At 52.0% G+C, this 19,826-nt stretch overlaps 1 protein-coding gene across 2 annotated transcripts; it reads right to left on the bottom strand.

Moving 5' to 3' along the window:
* Window positions 1-64: 64 nt before the first annotated feature.
* On the bottom strand, window positions 65-5,691 carry PODNL1 (podocan like 1). 2 transcript variants are annotated; one of them, XM_049707098.1, is made up of 11 exons: window positions 5,631-5,691; window positions 5,453-5,503; window positions 5,097-5,321; window positions 4,508-4,601; window positions 4,164-4,228; window positions 3,888-3,997; window positions 3,480-3,636; window positions 3,102-3,217; window positions 1,995-2,652; window positions 1,154-1,302; window positions 65-1,031 (listed from the first exon to the last, which is right to left on the bottom strand). In XM_049707098.1, exons 2-11 carry the CDS (start codon window positions 5,453-5,455, stop codon window positions 881-883), a joined length of 1,728 nt encoding a protein of 575 aa, XP_049563055.1. In that variant the 5' UTR covers window positions 5,456-5,503; window positions 5,631-5,691; the 3' UTR covers window positions 65-880. The 2 variants fall into 2 exon arrangements, with proteins under 2 accessions (XP_049563055.1, XP_004277733.1); XM_004277685.3 differs by lacking the exons at window positions 5,453-5,503; window positions 5,631-5,691 and having other exon boundaries at window positions 5,097-5,431.
* Between the last annotated feature and the right edge of the window lie 14,135 nt (window positions 5,692-19,826).

The following is a 19,826-nucleotide window of genomic DNA, read 5'->3' as shown; positions in this document are numbered from 1 at the left end:
TGCTCCTGCCCTCAGTGCCTGGGCTGGGTCTCCTTCACGGCTCCCCTGGGGGCTGATGGAGAGGTGTCTGTGAGAGGAGCAGGCTGGCAGGGGGTGTGCCCGTGAAGGATGTGTGCTCCGCGCACACTTGCTGCGAGGACGTGTGTGAAGGCCTGTGCACGTGTCCTGAGCGTCTGTGGCCCACCTGGGGGCATCCGCGAGTATCTCTTCAGCTGGTGGCCTTGGGCGTATCTGGGTTTACACGTGTGGTCAGGTCATACGTGGTGGTGCCTGGTGACCCGTGTGTGTCTCAGGGCCTTGACAGCCAGCCCTGCCGCTCACTGGCCACAGGACCTGCGCCAAATTGCCTGACCCACTTAGCATCCCAGAGCTTCAGCTGCTTCTGCTGGACGCAGGGAAGACGAGAGCCCCTCCCACAAGCTGAAGGGCACCTGGCGGGTGGTGGACACTTGAAAGGGCTAGGCTTTTGTTGTTGTTGGCTGCACTGTGTGGCGTGTGGGATGTTAGTTCCCCATCCAGGGATCGAACCTGCGCCCCCTGCAGTGGAAGCACGGAGTCTTAACCACTGGATGACGAGGGAGGTCCCGGGCTAGGCTTTATTGTTGCTGTGTCCATCTGCACGGGCAGTGGGGGAGTGTCCAGCAGGGTCGGAGTTGCCTGCACACCCAGTGTGCGAGCTGCACGCTTCAGTCTCTCCCTGGGCTCCCTGTGTGTCGAGGTGGCACCCCTGTCCCAGCATCCTGGCCAGCGTGGGTTAGGCGGGCCCAGCTCTCCAGGCCTGAGAGAGCCAGCTCGAGGCCCCAGGTTGGGCGCTGTCTCCTTAGTCCACAGCCCAGCAGAGCCCCAGGTGTCTGGGCTGCTCTACTGCGCCCCTCCAGGCTCAGGGGCCCTCTGCCCGTGGCCGACGTGGGGCTGTGGGTGGCAGCTGGACCAGGACTGGCTCAGGGTTACCCGTTGTGTCCACCACGCGAAGGTGCGGGAGGCCCAGGAAGGCCTCGGGCGCTATGCTGGTCACGTGAAGCCTGTTGGCCCTGGACCGAGAGGTGGGCGTGAGGGCGTTTTTGAGGGGAGGTGCCCCCCCAGGCCTGCTCACGTCCCCCACAGCCCTCCCTTATCCACCTGGAGCCCCCTGGCCCTGCCACCCTCAGGGCACCTGAGGAAGAGGGCACGTAGGCGGGGCGTGCTGAGGAAGGCTTCGGGGCCCACGTGGCTGATGCGGTTGCCCTGCAGGTGCAGCTCCTCGAGGGCCTCAGGCAGGTCGGGGGGCACGAAGGACAGCTCGTTGTGGCTGAGGTCCAGCACCTGGGCAGGCGGGCAGAGATGGCGCCGTGGCGGCCCCAGGCCCCGGGCCACCCGTTTAGCCAAGCCCCAAACTGCTCTCCTCCCAGCCCGGTCCTTCTGCCCCCTCCCTCAGCTACTTTGTGACTGCCAAATCCTGCCCTCAACAGAGGTAAACTGAGTCCCCTCTGGGGCAGGCCCTGTTCTAGGCGGTGGGGGCCCAGACAGGCAGGGTCCCTGCCTGCTGTGGGAACCATTGGTTCAGTTAATCCCTTGCAAAGATGGTCCTTCCTTTACCTCCTCGTGCCCTTCTAACTGTTTGCTTATGGTTGTTGCTGACTGCTCTCTCCCTAACTAGGATGTCTGTGCCAGGGGCCAGGAGCTGTGTCCTCTGTGCCCAGTGGCATCTCCAGGGCCTAGAGTAGCGCCCGGCACCCACAGATGGCCTGAATTCTGGGGCATCAACAGCACTCAGAAGGAGCTAGAGGCTGGGGAGGTGGAGGGGTGGTCGTGGAGGACCAGGTGGCAGGGGCAGCACAGACAAAGGCCTGGGGGCCGGATCTGTCTTATCCACCCCAGGACTGGCCTGCAGTGGGAGCTCTCTTTGTGGCATCTCAGAGCCTTGCAGGGGAGTTGCTGGGCAGGCCGGCCGGGGAGTGGAGGGGTTGTGGGGACACCTGCGGGCATTCAGTGTGGCCAAGCAGCCCACCCCTGACCTGGAGGGCCTGCAGCTCATGCCAGGTGCCAGGCCCGATGTCACCCACACGCAGCCGGTTATGCGCCAGGCAGAGCTCCTGAAGCTGGTCCAGGCCGGCCAGCGGCTCAGGCTCGAGGGCCCGCAGCTGGTTTCGCTGCAGCCGCAGGGTGCGCAGGCTGGCGGGCAGGCCAGAGGGCAGCAGGGTCAGCTGGTTGCCGGCCAGATCGAGGCTGCGCAGGGCCCGCAGCCGGCGGAAGGCCCGGCGGTGCACGCAGGCGCTGGCCAGGCGGTTATAGGCCAGGTTGAGCTCAGCCAGGCTGGGCGTGGCGGCCAGATCGCGGGCACCCAGTGTGGTCACGCGGTTGTGGGGCAGCACCAGGGCCCGCAGGCGGCGGGGCAGCGCCTGGGGCACGCGGTCCAACCCGTTGCCGTAGAGATGCAGCGTGTGCAGGCCCCGCAGCGGCCGCAGTGCCCCGGCCGGCAGCCCCGCCGCCCCCAGCTGGTTGTGCTGCAGCAGCAGGTAGCGCAGCCCTCGCAGGCCGCGCAGCCGGGCAGCCTCCACCCAGCGGATGCGGTTGCGGCCCAGGTGCAGCACGGCCAGGGTGTGCGGCAGGCCGGCGGGCACCGTGGCCAGCTGGTTGTGGGACAGGTCCAGGTACTCGAGGCCGTGCAGCTTGCTGGCAGGAGAGAGAGGGTCGGCGTCGGGCTGGGCGCCCAGAGTGGGGGGTGTTGAGGGCTGGTCCCGAGAGACGTAAGCTGGAGATTCCAACTTGGGGGTGATGAGTTGAGAGATCTGGGTAGGAGGTAAACCTGGGGGTGATCAGGGCAGATTCCAGACTGAGGGTTAAATGTAGGGGTGACCAGGACAGAGTTCTGGGTCTGAGATGTTCACGTGGCAGCCGTGTTGTTGGGTAGTAGGACTGAGGCCCAGGGTGTGGTTGGAGACAAGGATGCTGCCAGGTGCCTGGCTGAGCCTGGCCCATTGTAGGCGCTCACCAAGTGAGGCCTTGAGTTAAGAGTCATACAGAGGTGGGGGATGGAGGCCTGGGGCCCCCAGATGCTGAGTCCTCAGCCCCTACTGCCGGCACGAGGCCGCACCCCCGAACCCCCTGTCCCCAGGCCCCACCTGAACGTGGTGGCGTGCAGGCCGCTGTCCGTCAGCTGGTTGTGCTGAAGGTAGAGCTCCCGGAGGTGGGTCTGGCGACTCAGGGCTCCTCGGGGCACCTTGGAGATGAGGTTGTTCTGGGAAGGGAGCAGAGCATGAGACTGAGGGTCCGGGACAGAGGGCAGTGGGGAGCCACAGAGGGCTCTTGAGTAAGGGACCAGGAGCTCGCTTGAGCAAGGCTGCCCACAGAGAGCTTGTGAGCGACCAGTGCCAGTGGAAGGGACTCAGAGACATTTCTGACTACTGGGATAACAAGGAGGTGTCGGGGTGTCGCAGGAGAGAGGTGCAGGGAGCCCAGGGAGGTGGGGACCCGGGGATGGTGAGGGGAAGGAGGGGCACCTGCAGGTGGAGCCGCTCCAGCGAGGACGGCAGGCTGGGCGGCACATAGCTGAGCCGGTTGCTGGAGAGACTGAGGGTGACGACTGCCTGGGAGCCGTGGAAGGCGTCGGGCGGCAGGCCCGCATTGCTCAGCTGGTTGTTGTGGAGGTACACGGACCTGAGGGGAGCCAGGCTCCGGCCACCAGCCCCGCCCTGGCCTCCCCACCGCCCCGCACCCCAGCCACCTTCAGTGTGAGAGTGTGTGTGTGTGTGTGTGTGTGTGTGTGAGCGTACGTGGTCTCTGCTTCAGTCTTGAGTTCTCCAAACAGAGCATCCAGGGCCCTGTCTCCCCACCAGACCCCCCCCAAGGTGGGGAGTGACCCCAGGCATATCTGAGACCCCTGGGGCCTGGGCTGGGCCAGGGGCTACCTGAGCGCAGGCTTCTCCCCAAAGGTGAGCGGGAAGATCTCCGTCACTTCGTTAGCAGCCAGATCAGCGACACGGAGGGAGCGGGGCAGAAACTGGGGGGCCACAGAGAGCTGCGGGAGTAGAGTTGCACTGGTCCTGTGGCCCCGCTCCTGCACCCCACCGCCCGCTGTCCCATCTACCCTCTGCGCTATGTGACCCCAGCCCGGCTGCACCCCGTGTGTGTGTGTGTGTGTGTGTGTGTGTGTGTGTGTGTGTGTGTGTGTGAGGGGGGCTCACCTTGTTGTGGGCCACGTAGATGTGCTGCAGCTGCGTGAGGGACTCAAAGGCCTCGTCAGGCAGGCCTGTGAATGAGGTGGGCAGTGAGGGGACCGCTGGTGTGGGGTGGGGGCAGGGCGGAGTCTGTGCTCCCACCCAGCCAGGGACTGGCAGAGGCTCCTCCAGGCCCCGCCCCCCACATCCTCAAAAGCCACAGCCCCTGCCCCCCATCCCCTGAGTTTCCATCCTGCTCAGCAAAGGGCAGTGCTGGGAACAGCCACAGACCTGCCCACAGACCCAGCTGGGGAGGGAGAGGGCGGCGGGGACCGTGGTGGGGAGGGGCCGCCTCCCATCGTCCCCCTCACCCTCGGAGGAGATGAGGTTGTTGTGGAGATTGAGGGTCCGCAAGCCGCTAAGGCGTGACAGCTCGTTGTAGGGGAGCTCCTGGAGCTGGTTGTTCTGTGGGGCAGGGAGCGGGGCACTCACACCCTGACCCCCGTGACCCTGGGCCCTGCTTCTCAGCTTCCCGTCAGCCTCAGCAGTGAGCTCTGACACCCCATCGCCCTCTACTCGATCCCAAATGCCTTATTACCTCGGAACAACCCTGTAACCAAAAAGAGAGTGGCCCCCAGCGCCCCATGCACCCCTACAGTTGATCTCAAATGCCCCGCCACGCTGACCCCAAGCAACCCCGTAATCACCAGACGTTGACTTCCCCGACACCCCTAAACCCTCAGCCCCTCCCACTTCCAATATCTGTGCCCCCACCTCCTCTCACCGGACACACAGGGCCCTGCACCCTCTTCAAGGCCGACTCGCATCAGTGCCAAGACCCTCACGCCCAATGCCTCACCCCTGCATGTGGACCCCACACCCCATCACTCTCAACCCAACCACTCCCCAGGCTCCCCGCTTCCCCTGGGAGCTACCCTGCACCCCCACCCCAGGCCCCACCTGCAGGGAGAGGTGTTGAGCTGCCCTGGTGATGTTGTCCGGGAACACCCGAAGGTCCAGGCCGGCACAGTCCACTGTGTCAGCCCGGGGGCAGGAGCAGCGTGGGGGGCAGGCCCGGGGCGGGGGCTGCGAGCTCTCCCCCAGGTGGGGGAACGAGGCGTCCTCCATGCCGAGGGCGGGCGGGGGCCCAGGCAGCAGCAGGGGCAACAGCAGTAGGCTCAGCCACTGGGAGTTGAGGGACGGCTCAGGGTGTCCCCAGGCTGGGCACCGGGTCACCATGGCGACAGGAGCATCCCCGCATGGAGGGGGGCGGGCAGGCAGGCCCCACCCTCAGACCCTCCCCTGCCCCAACTTACCATAGCCAGCCCCAGGTCTGCCGTCTTGCCGGAACTGCTGACCAGGGTTCCCTAATGGAAAGCAGGCGGTCACCTCCTGGAGGTTCTGCTGTGGCCGCCACCGCCCCCCATCTCTTGGCGCTGGCCACTCTCCCCCCCGCCAGCCTGTTCTCCCAGGGGCTCAGGGGAGCTGGCCCACCCTTTCCCCGCCCTGCGGAGGGCAGGCAGGCACCGGATGGGGTGATGAGGACAGGCCAGCCTGTCCCCTCTGTCCCACCCACCTCCCCCCAATCCTCCGCGCCACCACCCCCCTCCCCCCCCCCCCCCGCCCCCGCCGCCTCCCCAGCTCTGCTTGCGTAACCTCGGCCAGCCTGGGCCGGGCCACAGGAGCGAGGAATGTTTGGGGGAAAGCTGAGATTTGCCCTGTCTGGTATTTGGGCCAACCGCAGGAGTAGAGGTGGGGGCAGAGGAGTGGAGGATGCTTCAGGGCACAGGAGGGTCCCCAAGGAACCGGCGCTGGCAATGATGGGTCAGGGCAGGCCTGGGCTCAGCCTGCCAGTCCAGACACCGGTCTGTGGGCTCCCAGCCAGGTCTGCCATCTGGGCCCCTCCTCCCCCCCCGCCAGCTGGCCTCACTGGCAGCCAGGCTCCCCCATCCCCAAATAGCCACAGCCGCCGCCCAAAAGGAAATTACACGTATTGAGGCACCAGCCTGGTGGTTAAGGATGTGCGCTCAGTGGCAGCCTGCCTGGGCTTGAACCTGGGCTCCGCCACCTCTCCAGGCCTTGGTTTCCCGCTCTGCAAAGTGGGGGAATAGTTGCCTCGCCTCCCGGGAGTGGTGTAAGGATTAAATGAAATCATGCATAAGAAGGGGGTGAGGGCTTCCCTGGTGGTGCAGTGGTTGAGAGTCCGCCTGCCGATGCAGGGGACACGGGTTCGTGCCCTGGTCTGGGAAGGTCCCACATGCCGTGGAGCGGCTGGGCCCGTGAGCCACGGCCGCTGAGCCTGTGCGTCCGGAGCCTGTGCTCCACGACGGGAGAGGCCACAGCAGTGAGAGGCCCGCGTACTGCAAAAAAAAAAAGAAGGGGGTGAGACGGTGCCCAGCACATGCCAGGCCCTCAACCGCAGAGCGGAAGTGTGTGCTGAGGGGTGAGGAAGCCCGTCTCTGCCCCAGGTCCGATCCCCCGAGACACGCCACTTACCCGTGAGACTTCAGAGAAGTCATTTTCCTGTCAAACCTCAGCTTTCCAATGCATAAAATGCAGCTGACAGAAGACCCCCTCCTCAAAAGGCGGTCACAAGGCAAAGGCAGGTAGTGGGCCGAAAGTTCCCAGCACAGCATCTGCCCCACAAGTGCTCAGCTTGGGTTGGAGTGGCTGATGGGCTGCTCAGAGGGCATGAAGGAGATTGGGGTCTCTCAGAAACAGATTGAGATGAGGACTGAGTGTATTTGTCTCGGAGACAGCAGCTGTAGGGGAGCAGGGATGTGGCAGAGAGAAGGAAGGGAACAGTCATGAATCGATGCGTTATCACTGGGGTAATCAACTTGCCTGGAACTTGCCAACTTTAGCTCTCAAAATCCTGCATCTGGGGAACCCTCAGTCCTGGTCACATTGGGATAGTTTGGTCACTCTTGTAATTAAGCAAATTCTCACTATAGGCATCTGGGGCTCAGTCTCGCTGGGGAACCCTGGGGGATCAGAGTCATCTCACCCGAGGGGTGAGAGAGCTGGGGTATTGATCCTCCAACTCCCTCCATCAGTCACTGGTTGAGAGCTGCCCCAAAGGGATCTGAATTCCCTGGCAGTTTGGGTAGAGTAGACTCCATCCCTAAAGAGATATTACATGCCTGCTGGTGAGGCCAGAGGGGGGCATGGTAGGCCCCAGACAGCACCAACTACAGGGGGCTTGGGGGGGGGGTCAAGCCATGGGGTGATGGAAGTGAAGTATATCAGGTGGGAAGGAAGAAGGGACTAAGATGTGGAAGAATGATGGAGACAGAGGGTGTCTGTATTATTAATCCCTCTTCCACAGAGGAGGAAACTTGGACCCAAAAATGTACTCATTTGACCACGTTTCCCAGGACTGTGTGGCCTCAGGAGAGGGGTCCCTCAGGGCTAGGACAGAAGACGTGTCTTAGCTTTGACCAGAAGAGAACAATGGGCCCACTCCAGGCTCTCCCTGTGGGACTGACCACCACTAGCTTGGACATTGTGTAGAAGACCCCTTAGTCTCCCTAGCCGCGTAATGCGGCCAGCCCCACAGAGTTACTGAACTACTGCACTGATCCTAACCCCAGGGAAGTGGCAATGAGAAACAAGCTGTGTGAGTTTCCGGCAGGCCTCTTAAAGTTGCGAAGGATAGAGAATCGAAGCCAAACTAACTAATACAAACAAGGGTACTTATTAACTCATGAATGGAAATGTTGAGGGGCTGTCCTTCAGGCATAGCTGGATCCAGGGACTCAAATGACACCTTAAGGATGGAGTCTCTCTCTACCTCTCAGCTCTACTGGCAGGATTCTCTGTGCAGTGCCAAGATAGCTCCAGCTTTAGTCCTGCTGAAAGCCCCAAGGTTATATGTCATTGGCCTAGCTTGGTCACATGTCCATCTGGAATCAGTCCCTGTGGCCACAGAGAGATGGAATGTGCTGATTGGCTAGGAACATAATCACCACTCTTGTAAATGACCCACTGGCCTTATCTTCCTGCAACAAACTCCCTTCTCTACACTCTGCAGTGCCCAGCCCAGTCCAGCCCATCCCAGCTCTGCCCAGCCCAGCTCAGTCCTCCGCTGCCCTGCCCTGCCCAGGAGGGAGTTCTGCAGGGACAGCAAAGGAGTATGGTCCACCAAGGTAGAGCCTGGCAGAATCAGCATTTAGTACACCTTTATGAAATACATGCAGAATTGTGTCTGTATGTGTGGGGAAGTTTGCATGGGGAAGGGCTGTTGGTGTCTCTTGGTTTCCCTGAGGCTCTGATCTCAGAGTAGGGATGACCGTGGAGTCAGCGGGTTGCAGTAACACCGTGAGCAGCTAGTGCAGCAATCTGGTCTTATTTTGGTTGGTGGGAAGAAGAGGCAGGGTTGATGTAGGAGGGAGCAAGAAGCTGATGGAAAATGTAGTTTTTTCCCAATTAGAAGAGGAAAGGAGGGGTCTTAACTCAGTAGCAGTTAATGATCCCAAGGCACACCTTGGGCCTGCCCCTCCTCATCCTATGATGGCATCCAGCCTTGAGACACAGGCTAAGGCCAAATTCCTCAGCCAGCCTTCATCTGGCTGATAAGCCCCTCAGGATCTGGACCCAGTCCATAAAATTACTGATATTTAGACAGGCATATGGCTGTCTAGAATAAAGAACTACATTCCCTAGGCTCCCTTGCAGGTGGATGTGGCCATATGTAAGCAGAAGTGGTATGTACAACTTTGAGGAAAGGGGGGTGCTTTTCTGTTTCCTACTGATGGAATGTAGATGTGATGGCTGGAACTCCATCAGCCATTTTGGGCCATGACATTGCCTTGGGACTAGAGGCCTTGAACGGTGGAGCAACAAGATAGCAGGAACCTGGGTCTCACATACCATGGAAGGCTGTGCTACCCATGGACTGACCAGTGTTTTGATCACCTCCTATTGACCCCGTTGGTGAAAGAGGAATCACATGCTCTAAATAGTACAAGATGGCCAAACACATGACACCTAATATGGATAGACGACATCATCTGATGATTAGTTAGTCACATTCACAGGCCAGAATTGGAGGAGGGCACTGAGCCCCATGGTTGGGGGTACACTCAGCAGCTGAACCAAGAAGCAAGGGCTGTGGGAGATGGGCTTGGTAGTGACAAAAGGGAGGGGTGACCTCTGGTTCCCATCAGAGGATGTGATTGTCTTGTTTGAATAATTTCTCAGTCTGGCAGAGAGGTGAAACCCATTAGGTCGAGGACCACATGGGGTGTGGCTGGTCTGGCTGATAGAGAAAAAAGTCAGGTGGTTGGGGGTGGGGATGCATATCTGACAAAAGCAGGGAAACACAGTTAGACCTTTGAGGCCCTGCGAGACTCAAAGATAGCAAAGCAGCCCCTGGAATTTCAGGCTTTTCCAAACAACCAGCGCCAGTCATTTTGACCAGGCGTGAAAAAGAGGTATCTCTCTTGTTTAAGCCACCATTTCTGTCTCTTTTATTTCTTCTCTCCCCCACCACCCTTTTCTTTTCTTTTCTTTTTTCTCTTTTTTTTTTTTTTGGCTGTGCCTGACTAGGGATTGAACCCACACTACCTGCAGTGGAAGCGCAGAGTCCTAACCACTGGCCCACCAGGGAATTCCCTCCCCTCCTCTCACCTCACTGTAGAGACACGCCATGGATTATATTCACCAAGGAGAAAGTCTAGAAGGAAAACAGAAGGGAGTCCAAGGGAGACCCCCGAGCGATGCTTATGCTTGAGGGGTGGGCAGAAGAGAAGCCAGCGATGGCCATGGAGAAGGAGGGTCAGAAAGGAACCTGAAAGTATCTGGTAAAACTACAGATGTACCTGCCACATACTCGTTGGTGATGGTTAAATGTGTCAAATATAAAATCATATGATAACATTTCATTGGGTCATGGGACCCCCCAGATTAAACATTCTTTCTGGGCACATCTGTGAGGATGTTTCCACAGGAGCTTAGCATGGGTATCAGTGGACTCAGTAAACTCAGTGACCCTCCCCATTGTGCCTGGGCATCATCCAATCTACAGCAGCTCTGAACAGAATGAAAGACGGAGGAAGGAGGAACTCACCCCTTTTCTCTTGTCCTGCCTGCCTGCTTGAGCTGGGACATCGGTCTTCTCTTGCCCCAGGACTGGGATGTACGCCATCGGCTCCCCTGGTTCTCAGGCCTCAGACTGGAATTATGCCACCAGCCTTCCCGGGTCCCCTGCTTCCAGACAGCAGCTTGTGGGGCTTCTCATCCTCCATAATCACTTAAGTCAATTCCTCGTGATAAATCTCCTTTCATTTATATAGATTTTATATAAATACATAAAAGGATACACATACATATATATGTAAAAGGATATATATAGCAACTGTATTATATATGTCCATATATACTATATATACACGTATTTTATATATATACGCACGCACATTTTATATATGTGTGTGTGTGTGTATATATATATATTTCCTTGAACTGCATGCATCCACTTATACATGGATTTTTTTTCACTAAATTTGTGCTACAGTACCGCACCATGGTGGGCTGAATCTGTAGATCTGGAAACTTGGATTTGAAGGGCCAACTGTAAACTTATACACGGATTCTTGACTATGCAGAGGGTCAGCGTCCAAACCCTCACACTGTTCAACGGTCAAATGTGTATACGTGTATACTGGGCAGGCAAGATCATTCCACACAGCAAACAACCCCAACAGTTAGTGACTAACATCAGAGTCGGTCATCCCCACACCGCGATCTCGATAGATCAGCAGCAGGGGCCTCGGAGTCACAGTCACTCTGCGATCCAGTCCAACAGAGACCGCACTGCGTGGCTGGCGCACTTGAAGAGAGAGACTCCCCAACACTTTTTCAGGGCTTCCACTCTGAAGGGCCCCTCTACCCTCCTGCTCACGTCTCATTGGCAAGGATTAGTCACGTGGTCCTGCGTGACCGCAAGGAAGGGAGAAATCGACGAGGGGCTGGGCGGGGCACCGGGCTGGCGAAGAGAAGCAAGTGGAATATTAGGAATATTACCCTCTCTGCGACACCCAAGGACCAGCCATCTCTTCTTACACAGCCCCAACACGTAGGCACAGGGACGTTCCCTGCAGGCGCGTTAACTGGAATAAGAATTGTCTCTTGCTCTCCATCTCACAAGGCTGGCAACTTCATTTCTGCAGAGAACCCCCCCCCCCAACCAAATCCCCTGATCAGAAGCAATTTTTTTGACTCTGTTTCCTCTTCCCTGCCTTATTTTTCTTCCTGGCATTTCTCACATCCTAATTTATATTTCTGCCCACTGGCCCCCACCTGAATATTAGCTGCATGGAGGTGGGCACCAATGTCTCCCCAAACCTAGAACAGTGCGTCTTGAGTGCCAGGTGATCCATGAACATGTGTTGTGTGAGCGAGTGAAAAAAATCCCGTAGGAGGGGAATAGATAAACAGACAAAAAAAAAATGTCCTATTAAAATAATAGACAGCAAGATCTAGGACGCACAAGGGACTCTACACATATTGTATTCATTTCCTGTGGCCATTGTAACCCATGACCACAAACTGGATGGCTTTAAACAACATCAACAGATTCGTTTCAGAAGTCCAAATTATTTATTTGGACTTGTGGAGGCTAGAAGTCCAAAGTCGAGGTGTTGGCAGGGTTGGTTCCATTCGGAGACTACTTTGTCTCTCTTCCAGTTTCTAGTGGTTGCTGGCAAACCTTGCTGTTCCTGAGTTTGTAGCTGCATCACGCAAATCTCTGCCTCAGTTTCCACGTGGCCTTTTCTTCTCTCTGTGTGTGTGTCTGTGTTTCTCCTCTTCTGTCTCTTTTAAGGACGCCGGCCATTGGATTTAGGGCACACCCGGTTAATCCAGGATAATCTCACAATCCTTCATTTAAGTATATCTTTTTTTCCCGATAAGGTCATACTCACATGTTCTGGGGGTTAGGACGTCAGCACATCTTTTTGTGGATCACCATTCAAACCATTATATGGATTAGTGTGAGTCGAGCTAATCTCGTGAAGAAAAAAAAAAGTTGCAGAGCCAGGCTAACAATAGCGATCATTTTCATAAACTAAACATTTTCATAAGTTGGCTGTCTCTGAGGGGAGAACTGGGTGGCAGTGCTGAGAGGAGAGGGGGCTTGCCACCAAATATCCTTGTATATCTGTTGAATAAAAAATTTGATTGAGATATAGATGACATACAATAAAAATGAAAATATTTAAAGCATACATGAGTCAAAACTCATTTCTGCCACTGGAGACTATCATACTAAGTGAAGTAAGTCAGAAAGAGAAAGACAGATGCCATATGTTATCACTTATGTGTGGAATCTAAAATACGACACAAATGAACCTATCTATGAAACATAAACAGACTCACAGACATAGAGAACAGACTGGTGGTTACCAAAGGGGAGGGGGTTGGAGGAGGGATGGAATGGAGGCTGGGGTTAGCAGATGGAAGCTTTTATATAGAATGGATAAGCAACAAGGTCCTCCTGTAGAGCACAGAGAACTATATTCAATATCCTGTGATAAACTGTAATAAAAAAGAATATTTTAAAAAAGAATGTGTAGGGCTTCCCTGGTGGCGCGGTGGTTGGGAGTCCGCCTGCCGATGCAGGGGACATGGGTTCGTGCCCTGGTCTGGGAGGATCCCACGTGCCGCGGAGCGGCTGGGCCTGTGAGCCACGGCCGCTGGGCCTCTGCGTCCGGAGCCTGTGCTCCGCGGCGGGAGAGGCCACAGCGGTGAGAGGCCTGCGTACCGCAAAAAAAAAAAAAAAAAAAAGAATGTGTATATATGTATAACTAAATCACTTTGCTGTACAGCAGTAATTAACACAACATTGTAAATCAAATATACTTCAATTCAAAAAAAACTCATAATTTCAAAACTCAACATGGATGCACCTGTGATGAAACCATCACCATGGTTTAGTGAACGTTTCCATCACCCCCAAAAGTATCTTCATGCCCCTTTGTCAGCCTTCTCTCCCTCCCTCCCTTTACTCCCCACCCCAGGCAACCACTGGTCTGCTGTCACCATAGATTAGGTTGCAATTTCTAGAAATTAATATAAATGGAATCATAGAGTGTGTACTTTTTGTTGTCTGACTTCTTCCATTTGGTAGCAAGGTTTATCCATGTTGTCAAATGTAACCATAGTGGTTTTTTTAAAATTATCTTTATTTTTTAAATTAAGATATAATTGACGTAAAACATAGTTTTACGTGTACCATCATTCGTTCTTTTCTATTACTTGATAGTATCCAGTGAATGGATAGACCAACTTTTTTTAATCACATGTTGATGGACTTTTGGCTTGTTTCCCATTTTTGGATGATACAAATAAGGCTGCTGTGGACAGTCATATATGAATCTTTGAATAAACATATGTCTTTAAAAATATTTATTTATTTGGCTGTGCCAGGCCTTAGTTGCAGCACGCGAGATCTTCGTTGCAGCATGCAGGATCTTTAGTTGCAGCATGTGGAATCTAGTTCCCTGACCAGGGATGGAACCTGGGCCTCCTGCATTGGGAGCGCAGAGTCTTAGCCACTGGACTACCAGGGAAGTCCCAAACATATGTCTTTTAGAAACTTTGGTAAATATGTAGGAGTGAAGTGGCTGGATTGTATGGTAAGTGTACATTTAACTTTTTAAGAAACTGCCAAACTGTCTTCCAAAGTGGTTGTGTCATTTTCCACTCCCACCAGCAGTCTAAAAGAGTCCTAGTTCCTCCACATCCTTGCCAACACTTAGTGTAGTCAGTCTGTTTCATTTTAGCCATTTTAGTGAATGTGTAGTGGTACATCATTGTGACTTTATTTGCTTTCCCTTAATGACTAATAATGTTGAGTAACTTTTTATGTGCTTACTGCCCATTCTATGTCTTCCTCCTGCTGAATTTTCAATCGTGTGAATATAATACTTATTAAAAATCAAATGATTGCACCCATTAAGTTGGCTTGGATCAAACAAACAAACCAGAAGATAGCAAGTGTTGATGAGGTTGTAGAGAAATTGCAACACTTGAGCACTGGGAGGAATGTAAAATGGTACAGCTGCTGTGGAAAACAGTATGGCAGTTCCTCAAAAAATTAAACATAAAATTATGTTCCAGCAATTCCACTTTTGGGTATACACCAAAACAAAAAACAAACAAAACAAGAAAAACCAAAACAGGGAATCGAACAGATATTTGCACACCATGTTCATAACACCACTATTCACAATAGGCAAGTGTCCATCGGTGGCTGAATGGATAAACAAAATGTGATATATTCACACAATGAAATATTATTCAGCCCTAGAAAGGAAGGAAATTCTGACACATGCTACAACATGGATGAACTAGAGGACATTATGTTAAGTGAAATAGGCCAGTGACAAAAGAACAAATACTTTATGATTCCATTCATTTGAGGTCCTTAGAGTTTCAAATTCATAGAGACAGAAAGTAGAACAGTGGTGGCCAGGGGCTGGGGAAGGGGGAATGGGAAGAGATGTTTAGTAAGGACAGAGGTACTGTTTGGAGGGATGAAAAAGTTCTCGAGATGGAGGTAGTGATGGTTGCACAATGATATGAATTTACTTAATGCCACTGAATTGTACACCTAAAAATGGCTAAGATGGTAAATTTTTTTTTTTTGCGGTACGCGGGCCTCTCACTGTTGTGGCCTCTCCCGTTGCGGAGCAACAGGCTCCGGACGCGCAGGCTCAGCGGCCATGGCTCACGGGCCCAGCCGCTCCGCGGCATGTGGGATCTTCCTGGACCGGGGCACGAACCCGTGTCCCCTGCATCGGCAGGCGGACTCTCAACCACTGCGCCACCAGGGAAGCCGTAAGATGGTAAATTTTATGTTATATACATTTTACCACAATTTTTAAATGTGATAAAATTTTTTTTTACTACAAATAGGCAAGCTTAAGTGGTGGTTTCTTTAATAAATTGTACTTGTTACAAATATGTGTGTAATATATATGCATACACATACACATACAATTTAAGTACAGACCTCCCTGACAGTCCGGTGGTTAAGACTCTGCACTTCCAGTGCAGGGGGTACGGGTTTGATCCCTGGTTGGGGAACTAAGATCCCACATACTGCGTGGTGTAGCCAAAAAGTTAAAAAAAAAAACAACTTAAATACAATGAAACGAATGTATTTATATATGTATATATAAAAAACTTAAGTACACTGGAATACAAAATGTATATGAAATGTGTATATACTATATACAATATGTATACAAATTGCGTATATTTATTAAAAAGAAATGTTTTGTACATATTGTATTAGTTTGCATACAGGTTTGGCCACAGTAATTAATAGTGGCTTCATGAGGGCATCTTGTATCCTTCTTCTGATCCCATGCTTGCCACGACCCCAGCAGGTCGACCCCTCCTCAGAAGCTACCATGTTTTTCTGTAGGTTCTACACATACAGAATCTACATATCTTAAATGTGTGTCAACCACAAGTCCATGGAAGCAGTAACAATGCCATTATGGGAGAAGGAAACACAGAGAGGGCACCAAGCTTGGGGGAGGAGGCTTCCTAAGGGAGGTCACACCTTTTTATAACTAGAATACGGATACCTTTCTTGATTGGGATACTCCCAGCAGGGATGAATGACACATCAGTGCTGTGTTTCTGACCTGGTAAAGGACACGTCTGAAGAAGTCTGACTATGTCAAGTGTTGCTGCAGATGTAGAGCAACTGGAATGCTCATACATTGTTGCTACAGGTGTAGATTGGCACAACCACTTTGGAGAAACAATTTGACACATACCAGCAACTCCACTCCAATGTATGCGCCTCAGATAAAGTCTTGCACAGGTTCCCTGGGAACCCTGTGTACAAAAAGGCTCATAGAAGCACTGATCATGATAGCCCTCAAACTGGAAATAGCTGCACTTTCCACCAGCAGGACTATGACTAAATCAATCATGGGGCATTCACTATATGGTAGTGAAAATAAATGCATCCCCAACTACTCACAATATGGATGAATCATAAGAGCATATTGTCGAGTGAAAAGAGCAAGTCATAGGAGACCCCCACCATTATGAATCCATTTATATAAAAGTACAAAACAGGCAAAACAAATAATATATTATTTAGGGATATAAACATATGAGAGTGATAGAACAAAATTCCAGAATATTGTTACCTTGAGGAGGAATAAAGATAATGGAATCTTCAAGGATATTGGTAAAATTTTTATTCTTATACAAGGCATATGCATGTATTTAAAATTATTATTTTGTATATTCAATATCTGATAATTCACATTTATCAACATTTGATAAGATGACTATGGCAGATTGTAATTTCCAAAGGTGGCCGTAACAATAACTCAAATGCCATGTGCTTTTAAAAAATATATTAATACTTTAGGGCTTCCCTGGTGGTGCAGTGGTTGAGAGTCAGTCTGCCGATGCAGGGGACGCGGGTTCGTGTCCCGGTCCGGGAAGATCCCACATGCCGCGGAGCGGCTGGGCCCGTGAGCCATGGCCGCTGAGCCTGCGCATCCGGAGCCTGTGCTCTGCAACGGGAGAGGCCACAACAGTGAGAGGCCCGTGTACCGCAAAAAAAACACACACACAAAAAAAAACCTTTACTGCATAGTTATTTAAATTTTGGGACCGCATGATTTTCTTACAATATGTCCTTCCATTCCCCCATTAAGAGGTGGATTCTATGTCCCATCCCCTTGAATCTGGGTGAACCTTTGTGACTAATGCAATCAATAGAGTTTGGTAGATGTTATACAATGCCACTTCTGAGCCTAGATCATGAAAGGTGATACAGATTGCTTCTAGTTCTCTCTCATAGGACTTGCCCTTGGGACCCCTCCACCATGCTGTGAGGAAGCCCAAGACACTTGGACAGATCACTCTGCTCTGTTCTGGCTGACAGACAGCATTTGCTGACAGACAGCATGAGGCATGAGAAAGCCTTCAAGGTGACTCCGGCCCCAGGTACCATCTGACTGCATGAGCGACCTCAAGTGAGAACTGCGCAGCTGAGCCCAACCAACACTTAGGACTGAGAGATAATAATACTAAATGATTATTGTAATTTTATACCACTGTTTTTGGTGTCGTTTATTATACAACAATGGATAACTGATACAAGGTCTCTTCCATTGGGGCAGGTGGGACTCTGGAAAGGGGATGAGGGGGACTCCCTGTCTGGTTTCCTTCATCTTGCTTAAGGAAGTCACTGACTTAACTCCCTTCTCGCCTCCACCCCAATATCCAATCCATGAGCATTGCCCCTCATCTCTGCATATGACCACTTTTCTCTTTCTGCTACTACCATCTGAATTCAAGACACCATCACAGCCATAATGACCTTTCCCCCTTTAAAAACTTTTAAACTCTTTAAAAACATTTTATTTTGAAGAATTTTTTGATTTACAGGTCTGTGCTATGGACTGTGCTTGTGTCCCCCTGAAATTCAAATGTTGAAGCCCTAACCCCCCCACAGTTTGATGGTATTAGGAGTTGGGGCCTTTGCGAGATAATTAGGTTAGGCAGGTGGAGCCTTTATGAATGGAATCAGTGCCCTTATAAGGGAGCTTTCGAGCTCTCTGTCTGCCTCTCTCTCTCTCTCTCTATGTCTCTCTCTCTGCCATATGAGGGTACAGCAAGGAGGCACTGTCTACAATCCAGGAAGTGGACTCTCACCAGATACCAGATTTGCCAGTGCCTTGATCTTGGACTTCTCAGCCTCTAGAACTGTGAGAAATAAATGTTTGTTGTAAATCTACCCAGTCTATAGTATTTTTGTTATAGCAGCTCGAACAGACTAAGATAATTGCAGATAATTTGTACAAAGAATTCTTGTCTACCCTTCACCCAAGTGCCCCAAATGTTAACATCTTGCCTAGCCATGGCACATTTGTCACAACTAAGAGATTAACCATTGTTGGTATAATACTATTCACTAAACTGCAGGCTTAATATGAGTTTCCCCAAAAAAGGACACTCTGATGTCCTTTTTTTTTTTTTTTCCTGCGGTACGCGGGCCACTCACTGTTGTGGCCTCTCCTGTTGCGGAGCACAGGCTCCAGACACGCAGGCTTAGCGGCCATGGCTCACGGGCCCAGCCGCTCCACGGCATGTGGGATCCTCCCGGATCGGGGCACGAACCCGTGTCCCCTGCGTCGGCAGGCGGACTCTCAACCACTGCACCACTAGGGAAGCCCTGATGTCCTTTTTTCATTCAGGATCCCATCTAGGACATCAAATTTCATTTGGTTATCATGTCTTCTTAGACTCCTCTAAACTGTGCCCGTTTCTTGGTCATGCTTTCTCATGACCTTAACACTTTTGAAGTATACTGGTCAGGACTTTTGTAGAATGTCCTGTCCCTCCATTTGGGACAATCACTTGATGTTTCCTCATTAGATGGAGGTTATGGGTTTTGGAGACGATGCCAGAGAGGTGCGAGTGTCATCACATCACATCAAGAGCCCGTGACATGCACATGACTTATCACTATTGATGGTAAACTTGATCACTTGATTGAGGTGGTATCTGCCAGGTTTCTTCAGTGCCAGTTTACTTGTCCCCTTTCCATTCTTTCTTCCTCATAAGTGAGTCACTAAATCCAGCCTACACCCAAGGAGGGGAATTAAGCTCCACCTCCTGGAGGGAGGCACATCAAATAATTTGTGGACATATATTTAAAAACTGCCAGTACTGAATAAATATTTTAGGAGAGATACCTTTAGGGTAGGCAAAAGTCCTATTTCTCCTTCAAGTTTCATCCATGAATTTTAGCATCCGTTGGTAGATCTTGCTTGCTGCAATGATTACTGTGGTAATTGTGTGATGATGATTTTCTATTTCCCTCCCTCATTCCTTCTACCTTTATTATTTTTATTTATTTGTTTGTTTATTTATTTCTCTGCATCAGGTCTTAGTTGCGGGGTCTTCGTTGCAGCACGTAGGATCTTTCATTGTGGAACGCAGGCTCTTCGTTGTGGTGCGCAGGCTTCTCTCTAGTTGTGGTGCACAGGCTCTAGAGCATGCAGGTTCAATAGTTGCAGAGCGCGAGGGCTCAGTAGTTGCAGAGTGCCAGGGATCTCTAGTTGTGGCGCATGGGCTCTAGAGCGGGCAGTCTTAGTTACCCCATGGCATGTGGGATCTTAGTTCCCCCAAGAGGGGTCGAACCTGTGTCCACTGCATTGGAAGGCAGATTCTTAACCACTGGACCACCAGGGATGTCCCCTACTTTTATTATTATTCCCTCATCTTCTATAAGGAAGATTGGTGCCTTCCCCCCCCCAATTATTTATTCAATCATTTATTTATACCAGTATGGACTCATGGGTATTTAATTCTTTGGATCACAATGATCTTTTAAAGTTCATCTCAGATTCCATCATCTTCTATTAAAAACCTTCCAGAGACTTCCTTTTATGCCTTCCCTCTTCCTTAAGAGTGAAATCCAGGTGTCTTTCTTACCTACAAGCCTCATACACTCCCTACCTGCTTCCTCCTTGTCTGTTTTCCTTTCTTACTTTCTTCCTTGCTCATTCCTGCTCTGGCCCAGCTGGTCTTTTTATGGTCTCTCAATCTTGCCACCCTGAAACCTTTGTTTTTGCTGGAATATTCCTCCTCCTCACCTTCACAGGGCCCCTCACTAACTGCCCTGTTTAAGCAGCCTTCTTC

The sequence above is a fragment of the Orcinus orca genome, chromosome 3 (genome assembly GCF_937001465.1).
Source record: "Orcinus orca chromosome 3, mOrcOrc1.1, whole genome shotgun sequence".
In the NCBI taxonomy this organism is placed as follows: domain Eukaryota; kingdom Metazoa; phylum Chordata; class Mammalia; order Artiodactyla; family Delphinidae; genus Orcinus; species Orcinus orca.
This window is presented reverse-complemented; position numbering and strand designations above follow the sequence as displayed.

Excerpts from the sequence above, each read along its gene's own strand:
- PODNL1 (XM_004277685.3), bottom strand. The coding sequence starts at position 5,375 with ATGGTGACCCGGTGCCCAGCCTGGGGACACCCTGAGCCGTCCCTCAAC. Across the intron at positions 4,602-5,096 it reads CTCAACACCTCTCCCTGCAG|AACAACCAGCTCCAGGAGCT; the intron begins GTGGGGCCTGGG and ends CCTGCCCCACAG. Across the intron at positions 2,653-3,101 it reads CTGCACGCCACCACGTTCAG|CAAGCTGCACGGCCTCGAGT; the intron begins GTGGGGCCTGGG and ends CTCTCCTGCCAG.